Source organism: Erinaceus europaeus, chromosome 12 (assembly GCF_950295315.1).
Source record: "Erinaceus europaeus chromosome 12, mEriEur2.1, whole genome shotgun sequence".
Classification (NCBI taxonomy): domain Eukaryota; kingdom Metazoa; phylum Chordata; class Mammalia; order Eulipotyphla; family Erinaceidae; genus Erinaceus; species Erinaceus europaeus.
The window spans coordinates 13,116,864-13,138,071 of record NC_080173.1 but is presented as its reverse complement, the minus strand read 5'-3'; the positions used below and the strand labels follow the sequence as shown (position 1 = coordinate 13,138,071).

Sequence of the window (21,208 nt, the reverse complement as noted above, 5' to 3'; positions counted from 1 at the left end):
ATTTTATTCTCTCTGTATTTTTAGAGACAAGAGTCAGAGACTCTACCAGCCATGAAGTTCTGTTTTCCATAGTGCTCCTGTGGTAGGTTGGGGATCAAACCCAAGACCCAGTGCATGGAAGGCAAGTGCTTCACCACTGGGCCACCTCCGCAGCCCTGGAGGCTTTTATGCCACGCAGGAGGGTGATCCTCGGCCCTCATATACATGAAACTATTGTGTGGCCAACCGCTTAGGCTGCACCAGGCCTACAGTTTTATTCTTTATTTGTTTGAGAGGGAGGGAGAGGAGACAGACACCAACACCATTCCACTATTCATGTAATGTCCTGGGTGCTAGGGCTGACATCCAGCACCTCACAGGTGAGAAGACATGCACTCTGCTGGGTGGGTTATCTCCTGGTCCGTCCACCCCAACCCGTTTTTAAAGATTCTATTCTGCTCTGCTCTTGCTTATTGTGGTGCGATGGGGAATTGAACCTGGAACTTTGGAGCCTCTGGGTTGACAGTTTCTTTGCATAACCATTACGCTCTTCCTGAATAAATACTAATTAAATTTAAAAAATCTAAATAATATTTTTAAAAGATTATGTTCCTACATCACATAATTTCACTAGTAAAATAGTAATGCTGACTGATAAAAAAAATACAGTAGAAGCTATAGTATCATCAATTCCTGACTGTCATCTGGTATCTACACTTGTTCATATTTCCCTCATTATTTCATAACTGGCTTTCTACACTGGGTTCTAACTAGGGTGTAAACATTTAGGTAACGACACTGAGCCTATATTGCTTTTAACAGTTAAAACATTGACCTCCTGCCAGTGTGTATGTTAATTATTGCTAGCAATTAGTTACTTGTTTGGGAATGATTTCCAAGATTTTATTTTAAAGACAAACTAGGCATTAATTAAGCTTTGATTGTAGGCTCTTCTCAGTTAAGTTTGTGAGATGAGTGAGTGAGCACTGCTGTGGTGGAGTGATGGCAGGGTTTTAAAGAATCTTAAAAGGACTTTTGAGGGAGTCCGCGGTGGTGCAGCAGGTTAAGCGCACATGGCGCAAAGCACAAGGACCGGTGTAAGGATCCTGGTTCAAGCCCCCGGCTACCCACCTGCAGGGAAGTCGCTTCACAGGCGGTGAAGCAGGTCTGCAGGTGTCTGTCTTTCTCTCCCCTTCTCTGTCTTCCCCATCTCTCTCCATTTCTCTCTGTCCTATCCAACAACAACAACATCATTAACAACAACAACAATAATAAAGGACTTTTGAAAGGATTTAAAAAACATCTGTTGATCTAATTTTTAGAGAAAGAGACGTGGTCTGGGAGGTAATGCAGTGGATAAAGCATTGGATTCTCAAGCTTAAAGTCCTGAGTTCAGTCCCTGGTAGCACATGTACCAGAGTGATATCTGCTTCTTTCTCTCTCTCCTATCTTTCTCATAAATAAATAAACAAACATATAAATGTGAAAAAAGAGAGAAAGAGACAGCCAGGATATCACTCTGGTATATTTGGTGCTGGGTATTGAGTAGGGCCCATCCTACTCTTGACACACTGAACCTCCTTCCTAGCCACTGTTCTTAATAATTTAAAGATTCTAAGTTGTGCTTTTTGGAAAAGTACCTGTCTAGCTATTTTATTTTTTTATGTTATTATTTTTTTGTATTCTTGTTAAACATATTCACATGAATAGGGGTTATTTTAATTTAATTTTATTTTGTTAGATCGAGACAGGCAGAGAGAGAGAGAGAGAGAGAGTGTGTGTGTGTGTGTGTGTGTGTGTGTAAGAAATCACAGCATAGGGGCCAGGTGGTGGTGGCGCAGCTGGTTAAGCACACACATTACAGTGTGCAAGGACCCAGGTTCAAGACCCTGGCCCCCACCTGCAGGAGGAAAGCTTCCCAAGTGGTTAAGCAGGGCTGCAGGCGTCTCTGTCTCTCTCCCACTCTATTTCTCCCTCTTCTCTCAATTTCTCTCGGTCTCTGTAATAATAAGTAAAATATTAAAGAAGAAGAAGAAAGAAACCACAGCGTTGAAGCCTCCCTCCTTCAGTGTGGGGCCCCCCTCAAACCTGGGTTGTGTAATTAGCAAAGCAGCACACTAAGTTGAACTATTTCAGTGGCCTGGACTGGAGTTTTTAAGGATAAGAACTTCCTTCCTCCCTCCCACTGGTGCGTTCGTTTTGTGTTCATTTTTATTTTACCAGAGCACGGCTCAGCTTTGGCTTGTGGTGGAGGGGATTGAACCTGGGACTTTGGAGGGAGCCTCAGGCATGAAAATCTCTTTGCAGAACCATTATGCTGGTTCCCCCACCCTCCTTCTCCCCTCCATATTTAAAAAAATAAATGATACAAATTAATATATTAATTTGTATCATTTATTTTAAGAAATATTTTATTTATTTATTACTGAGAGGGATAGAAGAGAGAGAAAGAACCAGACATCACTCAGGTCCATGTGCTGCCAGGGATTGAACTCAGGACCTCGTGTTTGAGAGACCAACATTTTATCCACTGCGCCACCTCCCGGACCAAACATCCTCATATATTTTAATGAAAGAGATGCAATGAGAGAGTGCACTGCTCAGCTTTGGTTTGTGGTACTGGGGATTGAACCCAGGACCGGAAAGCCTTAGGCCTGAGTCTTTTGCAGAACTATTAGGCTGTCTCTCTGGCCCAAAATAATAACGTTCTTTTTTTTTTTTTTTTTTTTAAATTATTGGGGTGCAGTGGTTTACAGTTGGCAGTCAAATACAATAGTTTGTACATGCATAACATTTCCACATAACAATACAACCCCCACTAGGTCCTTCTCTGCCATCATGTTCCAGGATCTGAAACCCCCCCCAGCCCCCAAGAGTCTTACTTTGGTGCAGTACACTAATAATTTTTTTTTCTTTTACAGGCGTCTTGGTGCTGAATTGGGGAAGTCCGTGGTGTATCAGGAGACCAATGGAGGTACACTGAAAGATTATTTTTAAACATCCATGGTTCTCTAATGTATGTGTAGTGAGCTGGCATGTTTTTAAAAGGCAGACGTTACTTATGTCTAACACCAACACTTTCCTCTTTTTTTTTTTTAGGATTTTGTTTATTAATGAGAAAGATAGTAGAGAAAGAACAGACATAACCCTGGTACATGTGCTGCTGGGGATTGAACTCAGGACCTCATGCTTGAAGGTCCAATGCTTTATCCACTGCGCCACCTCCGGGACCACCATTTCCCTCTTTAACAGAGTTTCTTTGTTTTACTCCTTAATTTTTTTTTTTTCAATCTAAATTAATACAAAATCCTACTATCTTTGAATAAAAGAGATATACAATCTCTCTGTATATATTATCTGTACTGGGCTGTATTTGATAAATGCTTGTTGGGTTTATCTGTCTCATCAGGCCATCAAATAGCATAGGAATAATCAGGGTGGGGTCAGGTGCTGGCACACCCAGAGAACGCACATGTTGCTATGCTCCAGGACCTGGGTTCAGCCCCATGGCCGCCACCTCCATGGTCCATGGGGAGCGCGTCACGATGGCAGAGCAGAGCTCCAGGTGCTTCCCCTTTCTCTGTCTCTCCTCTTTCTCAGCTTCTGTCAGAAAGAAAAAGAAAAAAAGAGGGGGCTACCAGAAGTAGTGAAGTCCTGTAAATACTGAGCCCCAACAATAACCTGATAGCCAGAAAAAGAGAGAAGAAAGAAAGAAAGAAAGAAAGAAAGAAAGAAAGAAAGAAAGAAAGAAAGAAAGAAAGAAAGAGGTGTCGGGCGGTAGTGCAGCCGGTTAAGCGCATGTGGCGCAAAGCACAAGGACCAGCATAAGGATCCCGGTTCGAGCCCCCGGCTCCCCACCTGCAGGGGAGTCGCTTCACAGGCGGTGAAGCAGGCCTGCAGGTGTCTGTCTTTCTCTCCTCCTCTGTCTTCCCCTCCTCTCTCCATTTCTCTCCTATCCAACAACGACAGCGTCAATAACAACAATAATAACTACAACAATAAACAACAAGGGCAAAAAAAAAAAAAAGCTAAAAGCCCTTTTCAGCGGTCTGGGAATAGCTAGAACATTGGAATTAAAAGCATAAGGTCTTGAGCTGACTGCCAGCATTTTAGGTGACAAAGTGGCGCTCCTGTCCTCTCTTGCTCATGTAAAATAAATAGAAATCTTTACAGGCAGCCTGGTAGGTGGTGTAGAGGTGGAACTCAGAATTTAAAAGCAAAAGGTCCTGAGTTCAATTCCTGGCACTTCATATGTCGAAGTATAGCTTTAGCTAATCTCCCACCCACTCCACCCCTCAAATAAAAGTCAATATTGAAGGTGGGGAGACCCTTTCCCTTGTCAGGGAAATGGCTTCGAGGGTTGAGTGCTGAACTTGGCCTGCTAAGGTCCTGGGCTTAGAGATGCAAGGGAATAAAATAAGTAACTAAATTAAAAATAATTAAAAGCCCTCTTTCAGTCTTCATATCTTAATAAATTTTTTTCTTCTTTTAGATTAAAAAAATTAATCTTTATTTATTATTGCATAAAGACAGAGAGAAATTGAGAAGGGGAGAGGGAGCTAGAGAGACAGAGACACCTGCGGCCCTGCTTCACCATTTGTGAAGCTTCCCCCCAGCAGGTGGGGACCAGGGGCTTGAACCTGGGTCCTTGAGCATTGTGACATGTGCTCTTAACCAGGTGTGCCACCACCTGGCCCCTTAATTAAGATTTTTTATGGTACTTTTAAATTAAAGAAAGAAGCCAGAGCAAATGCTCTACCCCAGCATATGTGGCGCTGGGGATTGAGCCTGAGGCCACAACCACACAAACCTTAGGTTCTGCGACTGAATCACATACCAGGTCTCTCTGCTGATTCAGCTGACCTTGCTCGCCTGTTTCTGCTGCCGTCTGGGCTTGTATAGAGAACTAACTGTAACATTAGATGGGAGTTAACCCGGTTTTGCTGATAGCCAGAGACCGCAGTAGAAATCTCCTGGTGGGGTCACATCTTTCAGATTACAATGCTTTCAGTCATTGCAAAGGCAACTCTCAGATAATTTGGGATTATTGTTGCAAAGCTGAAAGCCTGCATTCATGGTTCTATGCTTCTTTTTATCTTTTTTTTTTTTTTTTTTTTTAATCAGAGCACTGCTCAGCCCTGGATTGTGGTGGTGCTGGAGATTGAACCTGGGACTTCTGAGCCTCAGACACAAACGTTGATTGCATAGATGACTGTTCTGTGCTATCTCCCCAGCCTCCCTTTGCTCCTTCTTAGGTGTAATTACCTGCTGCCTACATGGCTTGAGGAAATGCACTACTAAGACATGATGATACTTGGGAATCTTGAAGCAAATTACTCGAGAAAGGAAAGATGGCTTTGTGGATACACATTTTCCAATGTGTGTAGGTGTGTTGTGACCTGAGTCCTTCCCTCAGCATCCACACTCGGTCACCTTTTACTTGATGCATTTAGAAATTGTCTCTAGACAGAGAACTGGCTCAGCTTTACTCCCCAAACCACCTCATGATTGATTGCATAATTACTTGATTTTTCTTAAAACTATGGGACATTTTTATTTTTCAGAAACGATAGTTGAAATAAAAGAATCTGTTAATGACCAAGACATTTTCATTATACAGACACTCCGAGAGGTAGCCCAGCAGGGAGAGCACTCAGTTAAAAAAGAAAGAGAAGGGGGTGGGCGCTAGCACAGTGGGTTAAGGGCACATGGCTTGAAGTGCCAAGGACCAGTGTTAAGGATCCCAGTTCAAGCCCCTGGCTCCCCACCTGCAGAGGGGGTTGCATCATGGGAGTTCTTTCTCCCCCCTTCTCTGTCTTCCCAATCTCTCTCAATTTCTTTTTGTACTATCCAACAACAATAGCAATGGCAACAACGAACAACAACAACAAGGGCAACAAAATAGGAAAACTGGCCTCTAGGAGTAATGGATTCATAGTGCAGGCACCCTGGAGGCAAAAAGAGAGAGAGAGAGAGAGAGAGAGAGAAGGACAGCATAGGCCACTGTCTGCTTGCATAAGGTACTGGGAATCTTTTTTTTTTATTTTAATTTTTGTTTTGTTTTGTTAAAGTTATTTTTTTTTAACCAGAACACTACTCAGCTCTGGCTTATGGTGGATCTGGGGGTGAACCTGGTGCTTCAGGCATGAAAGGCTTTTTATATAATCGTTATGCTGTCTCCTCAGCGTATTATTACCTTTCTTTAGCCAGAGTACTGCTCAGCTTTGGTTCATGAAGGTGCTGGAGATTGAACCTGGAACCTTGAAGTCTTAGGCATGAAAGGTTTTTTTTTTAATTTCTTTATTGGGGAATTAATGTTTTACATTCAACAGTAAATATAATAGTTTCTACATGTATAACATTCCCCAGTTTCCCATTTAACAACACAACCCCCACTAGGTCCTCTGTCATCCTTCTTGGACCTGTATTCTACCCGCCCACCCACCCCCACCCCAGAGTCTTTTACTTCGGTGCGATATAATCTTGTTTCTCAACTTCTGCCTGAGAGTGAGATCATCCCATATTCATCCTTCTGTTTCTGACTTATTTCACTTAACATGAATTTTTCAAGGTCTATCCAAGATTGGCTGAAAACAGTGAAGTCACCATTTTTTACAGCTGAGTAGTAGTCCATTGTGTATATATATCACAACTTGCTCAGCCACTCATCTGTTGTTGGACACCTGGGTTGCTTCCAGGTTTTGGCTATTACGAATTGTGCTGCCAAGAACATATGTGTACACAGATCTTTTTGGATGGCTGTGTTGGGTTCCTTAGGATATATCCCCAGGAGGGGAATTGCAGGATCATAGGGTAGGTCCATTTCTAGCCTTCTGAGAGTTCTCCAGACTGTTCTCCACAGAGGTTGGACCAATTGACATTCCCACCAGCAGTGTAGGAGGGTTCCTTTGACCCCACACCCTCTCCAGCATTTGCTGCTGTTACCTTTTCTGATATATGACATTCTCACAGGAGTGAAGTGATATCTCATTGTTGTCTTGATTTGCATTTCTCTGACAATCAGAGACTTGGAGCATTTTTTCATGTGTTTCTCGGCCTTTTGGATCTCTTCTGTGGTGAATATTCTGTCCATGTCCTCCCCCCATTTTTGGATGGGGTTATTTGTTGTCTTGTTGTTGAGTCTGGCAAGCTCTTTATATATGTTGGTTATTAAACTCTTGTCTGATGTATGGCATGTAAAGATCTTCTCCCATTCTGTGAGGGGTCTCTTGGTTTGGGTAGTGGTTTCTTTTGCTATGAAGAAGCTTTTTAATTTGATGTAGTCCCATAGGTTTATACTTGCCTTAGTCTTCTTTGTAATTGGATTCATTTCATTGAAGATGTCTTTAAAATGTATGCAGAAAAGAGTTCTGCCAATATTTTCCTCTTAAGTACCTGATAATTTGTGGTCTAACATCCAAGTCCTTGATCCACTTGGAATTTATATTTGTATTCGGTGAAATACAGTGATTCAGTTTCATTCTTCTGCATGTTTCAACCCATTGTTTCCAACACCATTTGTTGAAGAGATTCTGCTTTCCCCATTTAATAGTCTGGGCCCCTTTGTCAAAGATTAGATGTCCATAGGTGTGGGGGGAAAAGTTTTTTTTTTTTGCACAGCTACTATTCTATTTCCCCAACCCTAAATAAATCTTAAAAAAAAAAAAAAAAGACAAAAACCATGGGGGATGGGGGATGGCAGAGAAGTACTGGCATATGCAGTGTCGGGAATCAAACTGGGTCTATGGCCATCCCACTCTGAACACACCCGATCTGGTCTGCTCTCAGAAGCTATGCAGAGTCGGGCCTGGTGAGTGCTTGGATGGGAGGAACCCAACTCGGGACCTTATTTCTGTATGTCCCGAGCTTTACCACTGTCACCCCCTGGGTCATAATATACTTTTTTTTTTTAAGATTTATTTTATTTTATTTTATTTTTTATTTTTAATTTTTTTTTACTTTACACCAGAGCACTGCTTAGCTCTGGCTTATGGTGGTGTGGGGGATTGAACCTGGGAACTTGGAGCCTCAGGCATGAGGCTTGCGTGCCTTATCCACTGTGCCATATCTCAGACTCTACCCTCTTAGATTTATTTACTTATTTGATAGAGACAGAGATAACAACAGGAAAAGGGAATATAAGGAAAGATAGACAGATACCTGCAGCTCTACTTCACCATTTGTGAAGCTTTCTCCCTGAGGAGGGGACCAGGGACCTGGGTCCTTGCACGTTGTAACATGTTCACTATCATGTGCACCACTGTCTGGCCCGTGTCTCTTAACTTTCTTCTTCTTTTAAAAAAATATTTATTTACTTATTCCTTTTTGTTGCCCTTTTTTTATTGTTGTAGTTGTTGTTATTGATATCATTGTTGTTGGATAAGGGAGAGAGATGGGGAAGACAGGGGGAGAGAAAGATAGACACCTGCAGACCTACTTCACCGCTTGTGAAGCGACTCTCCTGCAGGTGGGGGAGCCGGGGGCTCGAACCGAGATTCTTACGCTAGTCCTTGCACTTTGCGCCACCTATGCTTAACTCTCTGCTCTACCGGCCAACTTCCTCTTATTTTTCTCTTAATATAATGACAGTAGCGGCTGGGTCATGGTGCATCTGGTTGAGTACACATGCTATCATGCAGAAAGACCCATGTTAAAACCCCCAGTCCCCACCCACCTTGCCGGGGGAAGGCTTCATGAGTAGTGAAGCAGTGCTACAGGTTTCTTTCTTTTTCTCTCCTCTATCTCTCTCCATTCTCAATTTCTCTCTGTCTGTCAAGTACAGAAAAATAAAAATAAAAAAAAGATAAAAGCACATGAGTTGCATATATGGACACAGTTTGGGATCTAGTAAAAATTAATTTCGGAGCCTGGTGAGATGTCTCTGTAGTTAGGATGTGTGACGTGCATGCATGAGGCCCCAGGTTCTGTCTTTGGCACCACACAGGCTGGAGTGAAGCTGTGGTCAGATAGATGGCTTTCAGTTATTAAATAAGCCTCTCTCTCTCTCTCTTTATTTCTCTTTAAAGATTTATCCAAACTTTAAAGTAGTTAAGCCAGTTATTTAAGATAGTCAATGGTACAGCCTGGGAATGTCACTTACTAGACTTAGAAGTATGAATTTCCTGAATTCAGTCCACGGTATCAGATGTGCTGGAGTAGTATTCTGCTTCTCTCTCTTCCCCCACTTTAGTCTCTCTCTCTCTCTCCCTTTCTCCCTCTCTCTCTCATGTTAACACAATCTTTCTTAAAAATTCAGTGACTGGGAGTCGGGCGGTAGCACAGCGGCTTAAGCACAGGTGACACAAAGTGCAAGGACCGGCTTAAGGATCCCGGTTCGAGCCCCCAGCTCCCCACCTGCAGGGGAGTTGCTTCACAAGCGGTGAAGCAGGTCTGCAGGTGTCTGTCTTTCTCTCCCCCTCTGTCTTCCCCTCCTCTTTCCATTTCTCTCTGTCCTATCCAACAACGACGACATCAACAACACTAATAACTACAACAACAATAAAAAACAACAAGGGCAATAAAAGGGAAATAAATAAATATAACATAAATTTTTTAAAAAAGAATGAATTTTGATGCCCCAAGTGAAATGCAAATTCAGGCTAATGTCTATTACCCGAACCCTCTGGCTATTGCATGATTAGTTGATTGTTCTTAAGACTATAGAGTATTTTTATTTTTCAGAAACGAGAGTTGAAATTAAAGAATCTGTTCGTGGCCAAGATATTTTCATCATACAGACAATACCCAGGTAAGAGTCAGCACAGTGTATTTGCATGCCAAGCTGAATGCTTCCCAGAATGCAATTAGTCATCTGGATTTCCTACCCTACTGGTGTGTGGTGACTTCACCATCTTCAAGCTTTAAACTCAAGGAATGAGGTCTTATCAGCGTAACCATTGTATTGTCTCCCCCACCCTGTGCCTTGGTTCTGTTTCATGTACTTAGGTCTAGTCTCTGAGTTGGGGGAGGAACTCAAAGGTTATGGGTGCCTTATACCAGAGACACCACCTTGCTAGCTAGTCCCAGATGATGTGAATAACTGAGGAGTAAGTAGTAAGCTGCCTTCACTGCAGTGTGTAAGCCACTTAATTACAGCTGCTATAGAGCCAAAAATATCAATACTTTTCCATTTTTGTGAGGATTTAAGGGGTAACTGAGGCTTTAATGACTTGGGTAACCCTTCTCGATAAGTGTTAATTGGAGCAATAACTTAAATGTTCCCAGGGCACATTTATAGGGCGCCATGAAGTATGTTTTCCTCTTTACTTTGGTAGCTTTAAGAAGTGGAGCAGAGGTGTAATCATAGTCAGAGCTGCCTTTGCATCAGCCGGTGTGTGCTAGGCACCGCTCTGAGGGTGTCAGGTGCGTTTCCCCACACCATCACCACCACACAGGCACTGTCCTTCCCTCTGCCAGCTTCCTCCACTTGGGTGTGTCCTTGGGTACATGTATTTCTGGGTGCAGGTTAGAGAACAACTTGCTTTTTGTTATGACACATTTCCCTTCGTATCCACATTTGAATTCATGCTTCAGGAAGTTGGAGGTATTTCCCAGGTCACTGCTGTGTCTCTAGCATGCAAAGCTGTGTCTGGACTATAGAAGGCAATTCATGACTTCTTTATTTTTTACTTATTTATTTGCCTCCAGGGGTGTCGCTGCGGCTCAGTGCCTGCACTGTGAATCCACTGCTCCTGGTGGTAGCCTTTTTTTTCTTTCTTTCTCCATTTTATTGGATAGGACAGAGAGAAGTTGAGAGAGGAAGGGAGCTAGGGAGAGAAAGATAGACACCTGCAGACCTGTTTCACCACTAGTGAAGCAAAACCCCCCCCCCCATAGGTGGGGAGCCAGGGGTTTGAACTAGGATCCTTTTGCCAGTCCCTGCTATATGTGCACCACCACCTGGCCCTCTTAATGAGTTTCTAAATGATCAGTTGGATTTTGATGAGTTTTCTTAATGATCAGTTGGATTTTGACCTCAGTCACTAGTGGTCTTGCTTTGTGGAGTAAATTAATTAAATGCAACACAATTTGTGTGCATTTTATCTCCCCCCGGCTTCCCAATAGGGGCAGGAAGAAATTGAGAGGAATAAGGGAGAAAGAGAGACACCTACCGACCTGCTTCACCACTTGCTGGTGGGGATCAGATGGTTCTTTTTTTTTTTTTTTAATTTATTTATTAATGAGAGAGAAAGAAAGATGTAGAGAGAGAGCTAGAACGTCATTCTGACACATGAAATGTTGGGGATTGAACTCAGAAGTTCATGCTCAAGAGTCCAGTGCTTCAGCCATTGTTCACCCCCTTCCAGTTTTAACTCCCTTCTGTATCTCCCAGGCGTACGCGAGTCCCTGCGACTCCTTTTACCCCTTCTCCACAGAATCCCACCTGAAATCGCAAAGACCTTTGTGATATCTTGTCTGTACTTGAAAATTCTTGGGTTCGATTCAGAGTTCCTTTTCCTGTCATAAACCATGTGAGTACAGTCTGCTGGCATGACAAAATGTATTCTTAAATTTTTTTTTTAATATTTTATTTTATTTATTTATTCCCTTTTGTTGCCCTTGTTGCTTTATTGTTGTAGTTATTATTGTTGTTGTCATCGTTGTTGGATAGGACAGAGAGAAACGGAGAGAGGAGGGGAAGACAGAGGGGGAGAGAAAGATAGACACCTGCAGACCTGCTTCACCGCCTGTGAAGCGACTCCCCTGCAGGTGGGGAGCCAGGGTTCGAACCAGGATCCTTATGCCGGTCCTTGTGCTTTGCGCCACGTGCGCTTAACCCGCTGCGCTACAGCCTGACTCCCGTATTCTTAAATTTTTAAATTGCCCTTCTGTCACCTCCAGACAACCTATTGTTAGTCTTTTTTGTGGCAAGAGGTCATGCTTGATGTAAATTCTTGGTTTTGATAGCTCATGATAACCAAGACTGCTCAGTGTAGGCTTTTAATTTAATTTAATTTTTATTTTTACCAGAGCATTGCTCAGCTCTGGCTTATGTTGGTGTGGGGGATTGAACCTGAGACCTTAGAACCTCAGGCAGTTTTGAAAGTCTCTTTGCATAACCATTATGCTATCTCCCCTACCCAGTATAAGCTTTTAATACCTGCAGTCTACAGTGATACTGAGGGTAGAAACAGACTGAATAAGTGTTTTCTAGGGAAAGCACAAAATAAGAATGGAGAAAAGATGTGGTGAATGGCTAATTGGGAATGTTTGTAGTTTTTTTTTTTTTTTTTTTACTTGTACTTAAGAGTATTACTAGCGGATGGGAGTAGATAGCATAATGGTTATGCAAAGAGACTCTCAAGCCTGAGGCTTGAAGTCCCAGGTTCAACCCCCCAACACCATCATAAGCCAAAAAAAAAGTGCTACTAGAAAATTTGACCAAAGGAAAAGGAGCAATCCGTGCGGTTGCAGGGGATTGAATAACCATGTGGGCCTTGATAAAACATGGCTGCTTTTGGAAACCAGAGCCCTGCCTTGGAGGTGGTGTCATTCTCTCCTGTGTTCATGTCTCGAGATTATTCAGAGGTTACAGGTGTCGTCTCTCTCTTTTTGGTAGGATCAACCTAAGCATCGCCTGGCTGTTATCTCTAGAGGGATAGGGGTTGTGCGTGGAGATAGCATAATGGTTGGACAAAACAACTTTCAACATCTCCATCAGCCCAGAAGCTGCTTGAACCCCCTCATTTTAGCTTTCCTTGGAAGTGCCATCACTCAGGCATGACTGATTACATACATCATTGGCCCTATGGCATTTGATTCTACCTTCAGTCCCGTGTTGCCCCAGAGATCAGGGTGGGCTGAGCATTGCCAGTTCTTTGATCCCTTGGTTTTCCCCTTTGGAATTAGTCCTTAGCTATGCCCTTAACTTTTACTAGGCTTTCCACTTAGGAAATTCCAAGGGTTAGGAATTCTCTGCCAGAAAAGAAGAGGATCAGATGTACTTCTTACCGCGAATCAAAATATTTTAATATGGTCCATAGGGTGCTTCCAGATAGACTAAGCAGCAAAGCTAAGTAAAGCAGGCTTGTAGAGTGAGGCTTGCAGGACTGTTGCTGCACCAGAGCCTCCTGCATGTGTGATACTGCCTCAGAGAGGCCTCCCTAGAGTCTTTTCATTCTTTAGAGATAACAGAGTCTTGTAGCTGATTGTTGAAACTGGGAGTAGGGGGTTAAACTCGCCTCATTTTTATTATTTCTGTCTATAGTGTTGGTCTCTTTGCAGCCTTGGCACACCTAAATTGCGTGTGTGCATTCGTGTGGGTTGTCAGAAAAGTCATGACACTTTTGCATAGAAAAATGTGTCACCGGGCCATGGAATAACAGCAACTGAAAAAATAACGTTCAGTAGAAAAAATATGTGGGGGCCAGGCAGTGGGGTGCAGTATATTTTAGTACTAGGCACAGAGATCTGGGTTTGAACCCCCGCTTCCCACCTACAGGGAGAATGTCACAAGTGGTGAAGCAGGTCCGTAGGTATCTATTCTTCTCCCATTCTGTCTCCCTCCCTCTCAATTTTTCTCTGTCCTATCAAATAAAATAGAAGGAAAAAAAAAAAAAGGAAAAATGGCCACCAGGAGTGGTGGATTCATAGTGCTGGCCCCAAGCCCAGTGATAACCCTGGAGAAAAAAAAAAGTCATGACTTTTTCTAACAACCTTATATATCATGTCTATTTCTGCAATTCATTTTTACCTATAGGAAGTAATGATTAGGTTTAATATAGGATGTGATTATGCTAAGAGGAAAAAAAATAGACAGGAATGGGCAAGAGATGCTCACTGGATGCAGTGTACACTTCACCACTGAAGGATTGCAGTTTGAGTCCCTGGTCACCATATGGGAGCATCACGCAAAGAGAGAGGAAGGATCACCTGTCACCTGAAGCTGTAGTGGTTCTCCTCTGTCTTGTACTCTTTCTGGGAGAAAAAAGAAAGGGAAGGGGCTGGGTAGTGATGCACCTGGTTGAGCGCACATGTTATAGTGTGCAAAGACCAGGTTCAAGCCCCAGGTCCCACCTGCAGGGGGAAAGCTTTGCAAGTGGTGAAGCAGGGCTGCAGGTGTCTGTTTCTCTCATTCTCTAGCTTCCCCTTTTCTCTTGATTTCTGGCTGTCTATCCAATAAATAAAGAAAATTTTAAAAAGTGGGAGAAAGGAAGTCGGTCAGTTGGTAAAGAATTAAGATTGTCCTACTTAACTCCAAAGACCACAAAACTAGCCAAGATGTACTTAGAACATTCTTTGGGAACAGAAAAACAAAACAAAGGCTGCCAGCCAAGTTTTCTTCACTCCGCAAATTTACATAGTAACTGCTGGGTGTCCAATCTGTTCCATGTCTGTCAGCGGATGGGGAAGGGGGAAAGCCAGTGTGACAAAGGCTCTTTTGTCTCCTTAACCAATAAGGGACAGGGTGTGGGAGGCTTTCACCCTTGACCTGAAGGATGTTGAATCCCTTGGCATAGGTCATAGGGAAGAGGAAAATAAATCTCATGGGAGAAATTAGTGATTATTAAAAAGAAAGTTACTCTGAGGTCTAGGCTTCTCAGAAATTCTTCATGTTGTTACTCTAGTGTCTTGCTATCTGGATCTCCCTGTGGTAAACTATCCAGATCTCAGGGTTGTATATTATAATTTTTTTTTAATTTTCTTTATTGGGGAATTAATGTTTTACATTCAACAGTCAATACAGTAGTTTGTACATGCATATTTCTCAGTTTTCCATATAGCAATACAACCCCCACCAGGTCCTCTGTCATTCTTCTTGGATCTGTATTCTCCCCACCCACCCATCCCAGAGTCTTTTACTTTGGTGCAATACGCCAATTCCAGTTCAGGTTCTACTTGTGTTTTCTTTTCTGATCCTTTTTTTCAACTTCTGCCTGAGAGTGAGATCATCCCATATTCATCCTTCTGTTTCTGACTTACTTTACTTAACATGAATTTTTTTTTTTTATTTAAATTTTTAATTTAAGAAAGGATTAGTGAACAAAAGCATAAGGTAGGAGGGGTACAACTCCACACAATTCCCACCACCCAATCCCCATAACCCACCCTCTCCCATGATAGCCTTCCCATTCTCTAGCCCTCTGGGAGCATGGACCCAGGGTCGTTGAGGGTTGCAGAAGGTAGAGGGTCTGGCTTCTGTAATTGCTTCCCCGCTGAACATGGGCGTTGACTGGTCGGTCCATACTCCCAGTCTGCCTCTCTCTTTCCCTAGTAAGGTGTGTCTCTGGGGAAGCTGAGCTCCAGGACACATTGGTGGGGTCTTCAATCCAGGGAAGCCTAGCCAGCATCCTGGTGGCATCTGGAACCTGGTGATTGAAAAGAGAGTTAACATACAAAGCCAAACAATTTGTTGAGCAAACATGGATCCCAAGATTGGAATAGTGGAGAGGAAGTGTTGGGGAGGTACTCACTGCAAACTCTAGTGTAATCCTGCTTTCAGGTATATATTTTGCAGTAGTTTATGGATACGTGTGCGCATACGCTCTCTCTCACAGAAACTGGTGTATGTCTAGGTTATGGGACTTTGTTAGAAAGTGAACTACCTGAGATGAAATTAGAGTGTACAACATGAATTTTTCAAGGTCCATCCAAGATCGGCTGAAAACGGTGAAGTCACCATTTTTTATAGCTGAGTAGTATTCCATTGTGTATATATACCACAACTTGCTCAGCCACTCATCTGTTGTTGGACGTATATTTTAATTTTTAATATTTATTTATTCCCTTTTGTTGCCCTTGTTGTTTTATTGTTGTAGTTATTATTGTTGTCATCGTTGTTGGATAGGGCAGAGAGAAATGGAGAGAGGAGGGGAAGACAGAGAGGGGGAGAGATAGACACCTGCAGGCCTGCTTCACTGCTTGTGAAGCAACTCCCCTGCAAGTGGGGAGCCAGGGTCTCGAACCAGGGTCCTTAACGCTGGTCCTTGCACTTTGTGCCACCTGCACTTAAGTATATTATAATTTTATAATCTTTATCACAAACTCAGTTGAAGCCTACTCTCCAATACACAGATTTTCTAGAATCTATTATCTGTATCTCTACACATATTTTTTTTGGCAATAGGGATCTTGTCCAGTGGATCTTCCTAAGGTTTTTTTTTTTTTTTTTTTAACTTTATTTACTTGATTTGATAGAACAGAGAGAAATTGGGGGAGGGTGAGACAGAGGGAGAGAAAAAGGGACACCTGCAGTCCTGCTTCACCACTGCAGGTGGGGATGGTGCTTGAACCTGGGTCCTTATGCATGGTAACATGTGCACTTAACCAGGTCTTTTCGATGCCACGCAGCATAACACGAGGACAGTTAAGAAAACTATAGTCTGATTTCTAGCATTGACAGGCAGTTCATTTATGGAAGAGGACTTTTGCTATTGTAGATAGAAAGCTTGGTGCTGATTCAGGTAATGTGATGTGCGAAGGGGAACATTCATACATGGGTTCGGTATATCCCCTCTCGGAACAGGTGACTGCCACCTTGGATGCTGCACTGCTTTGTCATGTGGTCCACCAGCTTTGAGCTCTGCCCCCATCACACTGAAGGAAGCTCTGGTGCTGTGGTCTCCCTCACTCTCTCTGCCTCTCTGTGTCTGTCTAAAACACACAGATAATTGCCAAGAATGAGCCCTGTGTTCTGTTTGTTTGTTGTAATGGCTTCCCCACTCTAGGCCGACTTTCTCAGATGTGACAGGCGAGAGATAGCACAGCACCAAGCTTTCCTCCAGTGTGGCAGGGGCTGGACTCGAAGCTTGGGTGGCACTAGCCAAGTGAGCTGCTTCGCCAGCCTGATTCTCGTGGGTTCCGAGTGATTCGTGTAGGTCACCATTGGTTTAGCTTTGCTCACTTTATTTCCTCCACATGCTACAGTGCCTGACTCAGCTCAGTAAATATTTGCTGAGTGAATGAATGAATTTCTAAAATCAACAAAGTATTCAGATTCCTTAGTTCTCTGAAAGTGTTTGACAGGTGTTTTGTTCTGATTATACCAAGAGATTACAAGTGATTTACCTTTTGATATCAGGTTTGGGACATTGTTAAATTGGGAACATCAAGGAGAAAAGTGCTTCAGTTTCTATCAAAGGCAGAAACGATAATTGGGGAAATACTGTAACCTATAAGCACACCAGAAGGGACATCTTAGTTGCCTTGCAGTTGAATCCTGAATCATAACTCACCCTCTGGGCGGAATTTCCCCCCCTGCATGGTTATGAAAAATTATGCAGACTACAAAGGCCAAGTTGGAAGTTTCATGAGCTGAATGAATGTGGAAAAGAGGGTGTCTTTTGCAGACACACTTTCCCAGATACAACAGGGACAAACCTGTCAGAGAGATGCAAGCTGCAAGTGGAAGAGACTGGGAAGAAGGGGCCCACCCTTTCCAGCGAAAACTCACCTCAAGAGTATTCCACTGAACCCCTGATTCAACGAGTATCTTTCAAGTCTGCTGTGTGGATGGCAGCATCACTGCTACATGTCAGATAAACTGAGACCTGTCGCCTGAAGGACCTCTCTCTCACCTGGGTGGAATTAAGATATCTGGAAGTTGTCCTTTTTGTGAGAAGCCAAGGGACACACCCTCCTCATTGCTAAAGAGAGTTTATTTGCAGACACTTGTATAATCCAAAGAGGAGGGAATGGGTAGCACCTTGGAACAGTATCCTGCAGGCTTTCAAGGTTCTTTCCTTACTTTTTAAATTTATTTTTGAGAGAGATGCAGATAGAGACAGAAACACCAGAGCACTACTCAGCTCTGGTTTATGGAGGTGCTGGAGATTGAACCTGGGACTTTGGAGTCTCAGACATGAGTGTCTGTTTGCATAACCATTATGCTGTCTCCCACACCCTCTTTCCTTATTTTTCAAGGACATAGCCTACCTATAGCTTCATGGGCCTTGAACTAGAAGGTGGAGGGTAGATAGCATAATGGTTAAGCAAACAAAGTCACAGGTTCAATCCCTGCACCACCATAAGCCAGAGCTGAGCAGTCTTCTGGTAAAATTAAGTCTGAACAGGGGGCTGTTCAGTGATGCACTCAGTCAAGTGAACTTAGTAGGAAGCACAAGGACTTGATCAGTGACCCAAGCTCCAGGTCTGCAGGTGTCTCTCTTTCACTCACCCTCTCAGTCTTCCCCTCCTCTCCCAATTTCTCTCTGTCCTGTGCTATAAAGGAAAAAAAAAGGGAAACAGGCAGTAGCACAGTGGGTTAAACGCAGGTGGTACAAAGTGTAAGGACCGGTGAAAGGATCCTGGTTCGAACCCTGGCTCCCACCTGCAGGGGAGTCGCTTCACAAGCTGTGAAGCAGGTCTGCAGGTGTCTGTCTTTCTCTCCCCCTCTCCATCTTCCCCTCCTCTCTCCATTTCTCTCTGTCCTATCCAACAATGACATTAATGACAACAACAATAAAACAACAAGGGCAACAAAAAGGAATAAATAAATAAAATAAAAACAAAATATATGTTAAAAAGAAATGGAAAAAATGGCTGCCAGGAACAGTGAAATCGGAGTGTAGGCACCGAGCCCCAGTGATAACCCTGGAGCAAAAAAAAAAAAAATTGAAGTAGAGAGGCTGTCGGCTGTCTTTTTGCTGACATGCCTTCCTCCTTTTTATTGTTCGGTCTTCTAATCTCTTGGTGTCTGTTTCTTGTTTATTCCAGTAAACTTCCTATAACCATAAAAAAAAGAACTAGCCTTTATGTGTCTTTCATGATCATATTTCCTTCTTTACTTGTCTGGGTAGTTTTTGTTAGGAGCCTGTAGACTGTTGAAAGAAGTGATAGTGGAGATTTTTGAAAACTGAGTTCTGGGCTTCTCCACCCCTCACTCTACCCTCTATATCCAAAGGAAAAATAAAGCAGATCCTCTCGGTAGTGCATGGTAAACAAGAGAACAGAAGGTTCTCTTAGCATTCTCAGGAAAATAGGGTGCGAGCATGTTGGCTGGTGGCTGAGTCTCAGGAGGGTGCCAGCAGATGCTGGCTAGCTGGCCGCCAACAGCTGATGTCTGTCCCCTCTGGGGACTGTCACTGACTGGAGGGAGATCCAGGCAGAGGGGACAGTAGGTAGTGTGCTGTGAATTTAAGTAACCTCTGAGGAAAACCAGAGCTTCTACAGCTAGAGAGAGAGGGAGGGAGTGAGAGAAGGAGAATGAGAAAAAATTCCTCTATGTTTGTGAACTGGACTGCCATCTTTAGTTGGAATGAGGGTAAAATAACTGTTGTCAGAAAAGTCATGACTTATTTAAAAAATTTTTTTTATTTATTTACTTTTCCTTTTGTTTCCCTTCCGCAGGTCCTTGCACTTTGTGCCATGTGCGCTTAAAAGCTGCACTACCCCCTGACTCCCCATGGCTCATTTTTGTGTAGAAAAAAAAAAAAAGACAGGATGGAGAGTAGATACATCATGGTTATGCAAAGTGACTCTCATGTCTGAGGCTCCAGTGTTCCAGGTTTTATTCCTCACCACCATCAGCTAGAGCTGAGTAGTGCTCTGGTTTAAAAAAAAAAAAAAAAAAAAAAGGGAGTCAGTGGCGCAGCGGGTTAAGTACACATGGTGCAAAGTGCAAGGACCAGCATAAGGATCCTGGTTCGAGCCCCGGCTCCCCACCTGCAGGGGAGTCGCTTCACAAGCTGTGAAGCAGGTCTGCAGGTGTCTTATCTTTCTCTCCCCCTCTCTGTCTTCCCCTCCCCTCTCCATTTCTCTCTGTCCTATCCAACAACTACAACAACAATAGTAACTACAACAATAAAACAAGGGCAACAAAAGGGAATAAATAAACAACTGTTTAAAAAAAAAAAAGAATGATGTGGGAGTTGGGCGGTAGTGCAGCAGGTTAGACGCAGGTGGTGCAAAGTGCAAGGACCGGCATAAGGATCCCAGTTCGAGCCCCTGGCTCCCCACCTGCAGGGGAGTCGCTTCACAGGCGGTGAAGCCGGTCTGCAGGTGTCTATCTTTCTCTCCCCCTCTGTCTTCCCCTCCTCTCTCCATTTCTCTCTGTCCTGTCCAACAATGACGACACCAATATGTAACAACAGTAATAAAACAAGGGCAACAAAAGGGAATAAATAAATATTTTTTAAAAAGAATGATGTAACTGACAATCCAGTACCTGTAAGAGCCATCTTAGCTCCAGCTAAGTTGCTGGAGTCAAGATCTTCCGTAGGAGCTAATAAATGAATACACACTTTAACTCTTTTAGAGATGTGAATACAGCCGTCATGGAGCTCTTGATCATGGCCTATGCGCTGAAGACAGCCTGCGCCAGGAACATTATTGGAGTCATCCCCTACTTCCCCTACAGCAAGCAAAGCAAGATGAGGAAGAGGGGTTCGATTGTGTGCAAGCTCCTGGCATCTATGTTGGCCAAAGCGGGTGAGTCCCAGCGCCCTTGGGGACCTTGTTACGCTAAGTATTGTTCCCTAATTACTTTCTCTTACTTCCTTTTTTAAATTATTATTCTTTAATTATCTTTATTTATTTACTGGATAGAGACAGTCAGAAATCAAGAGGGAAAGGAGAGATAGGAAGAGAGAGAGGTCCAGGAGGTGGTGCGGTAGATAAAGCATTAGACACAAGGTCCTGAGTTCAGTCCCAGGCAGCACATGTACCAGAGTGATGTCTGATGTCTGGTTCTTTCTCTCTCTTATCCTTTCTTAAAAAAAAAGAAAAAGAGTACGAGAGACACACCATGTATGTAGCACTGCTCCACCACTCAAAAAGTTTTCCTCCGGGAGGTGGTAACTGGGGGCTCGAACCCAGGTCGTTGTGCATTGTAACTTGCATTTAACCAGGTGTGCCACCACCCAGCCCAACTTTCTCTTATTTCCTTTTGCCCAGTTCTAGTTATTGATCAGTGAACTTAGATATAAATTCTCACTCTTGTTGCTTGGTCTGACATTATTCACTTTGTTGTTTTCTTCTCTCATCTTGAACATTTTCCGCCTCCTCCTTCTCCCTCCCCTCCGCCTCCTCCTCCTCTCCTTCTCTGTCTCTTCTCCCAGAGCCATTCGCAGTGGTGCTACGGATTCAGCTTGGGGCCTCAGCATCTCAGGCATGGAAGCCCTTTGCATGGCCATTATGCTGTCTCCCCACCCCTTTCTTCCATTTCATTTTATCATCATCATTGCAGTTGGCACTGGTGAGTTTTTTGAGCTTTAGGTCTAGGCTTAAGTATTTGCCTTAGTCAGCTACGTTTTATTTGTGCACATAATATTAAAACTGAAATTCTTTTTTT

General features: G+C 43.3%; 1 protein-coding gene across 1 annotated transcript in view; it reads left to right on the top strand.

Moving 5' to 3' along the window:
• Positions 1–21,208, top strand: part of PRPSAP1 (phosphoribosyl pyrophosphate synthetase associated protein 1) — a 44,501-nt gene that overhangs the window by 5,805 nt on the left and 17,488 nt on the right. The window contains exons 2-4 of the mRNA XM_060202816.1: positions 2,901–2,953; positions 9,661–9,727; positions 20,174–20,346. Of these exons, the coding sequence (XP_060058799.1) occupies positions 2,901–2,953; positions 9,661–9,727; positions 20,174–20,346 (293 nt within the window). The remainder of the gene's footprint in view (positions 1–2,900; positions 2,954–9,660; positions 9,728–20,173; positions 20,347–21,208) is intronic.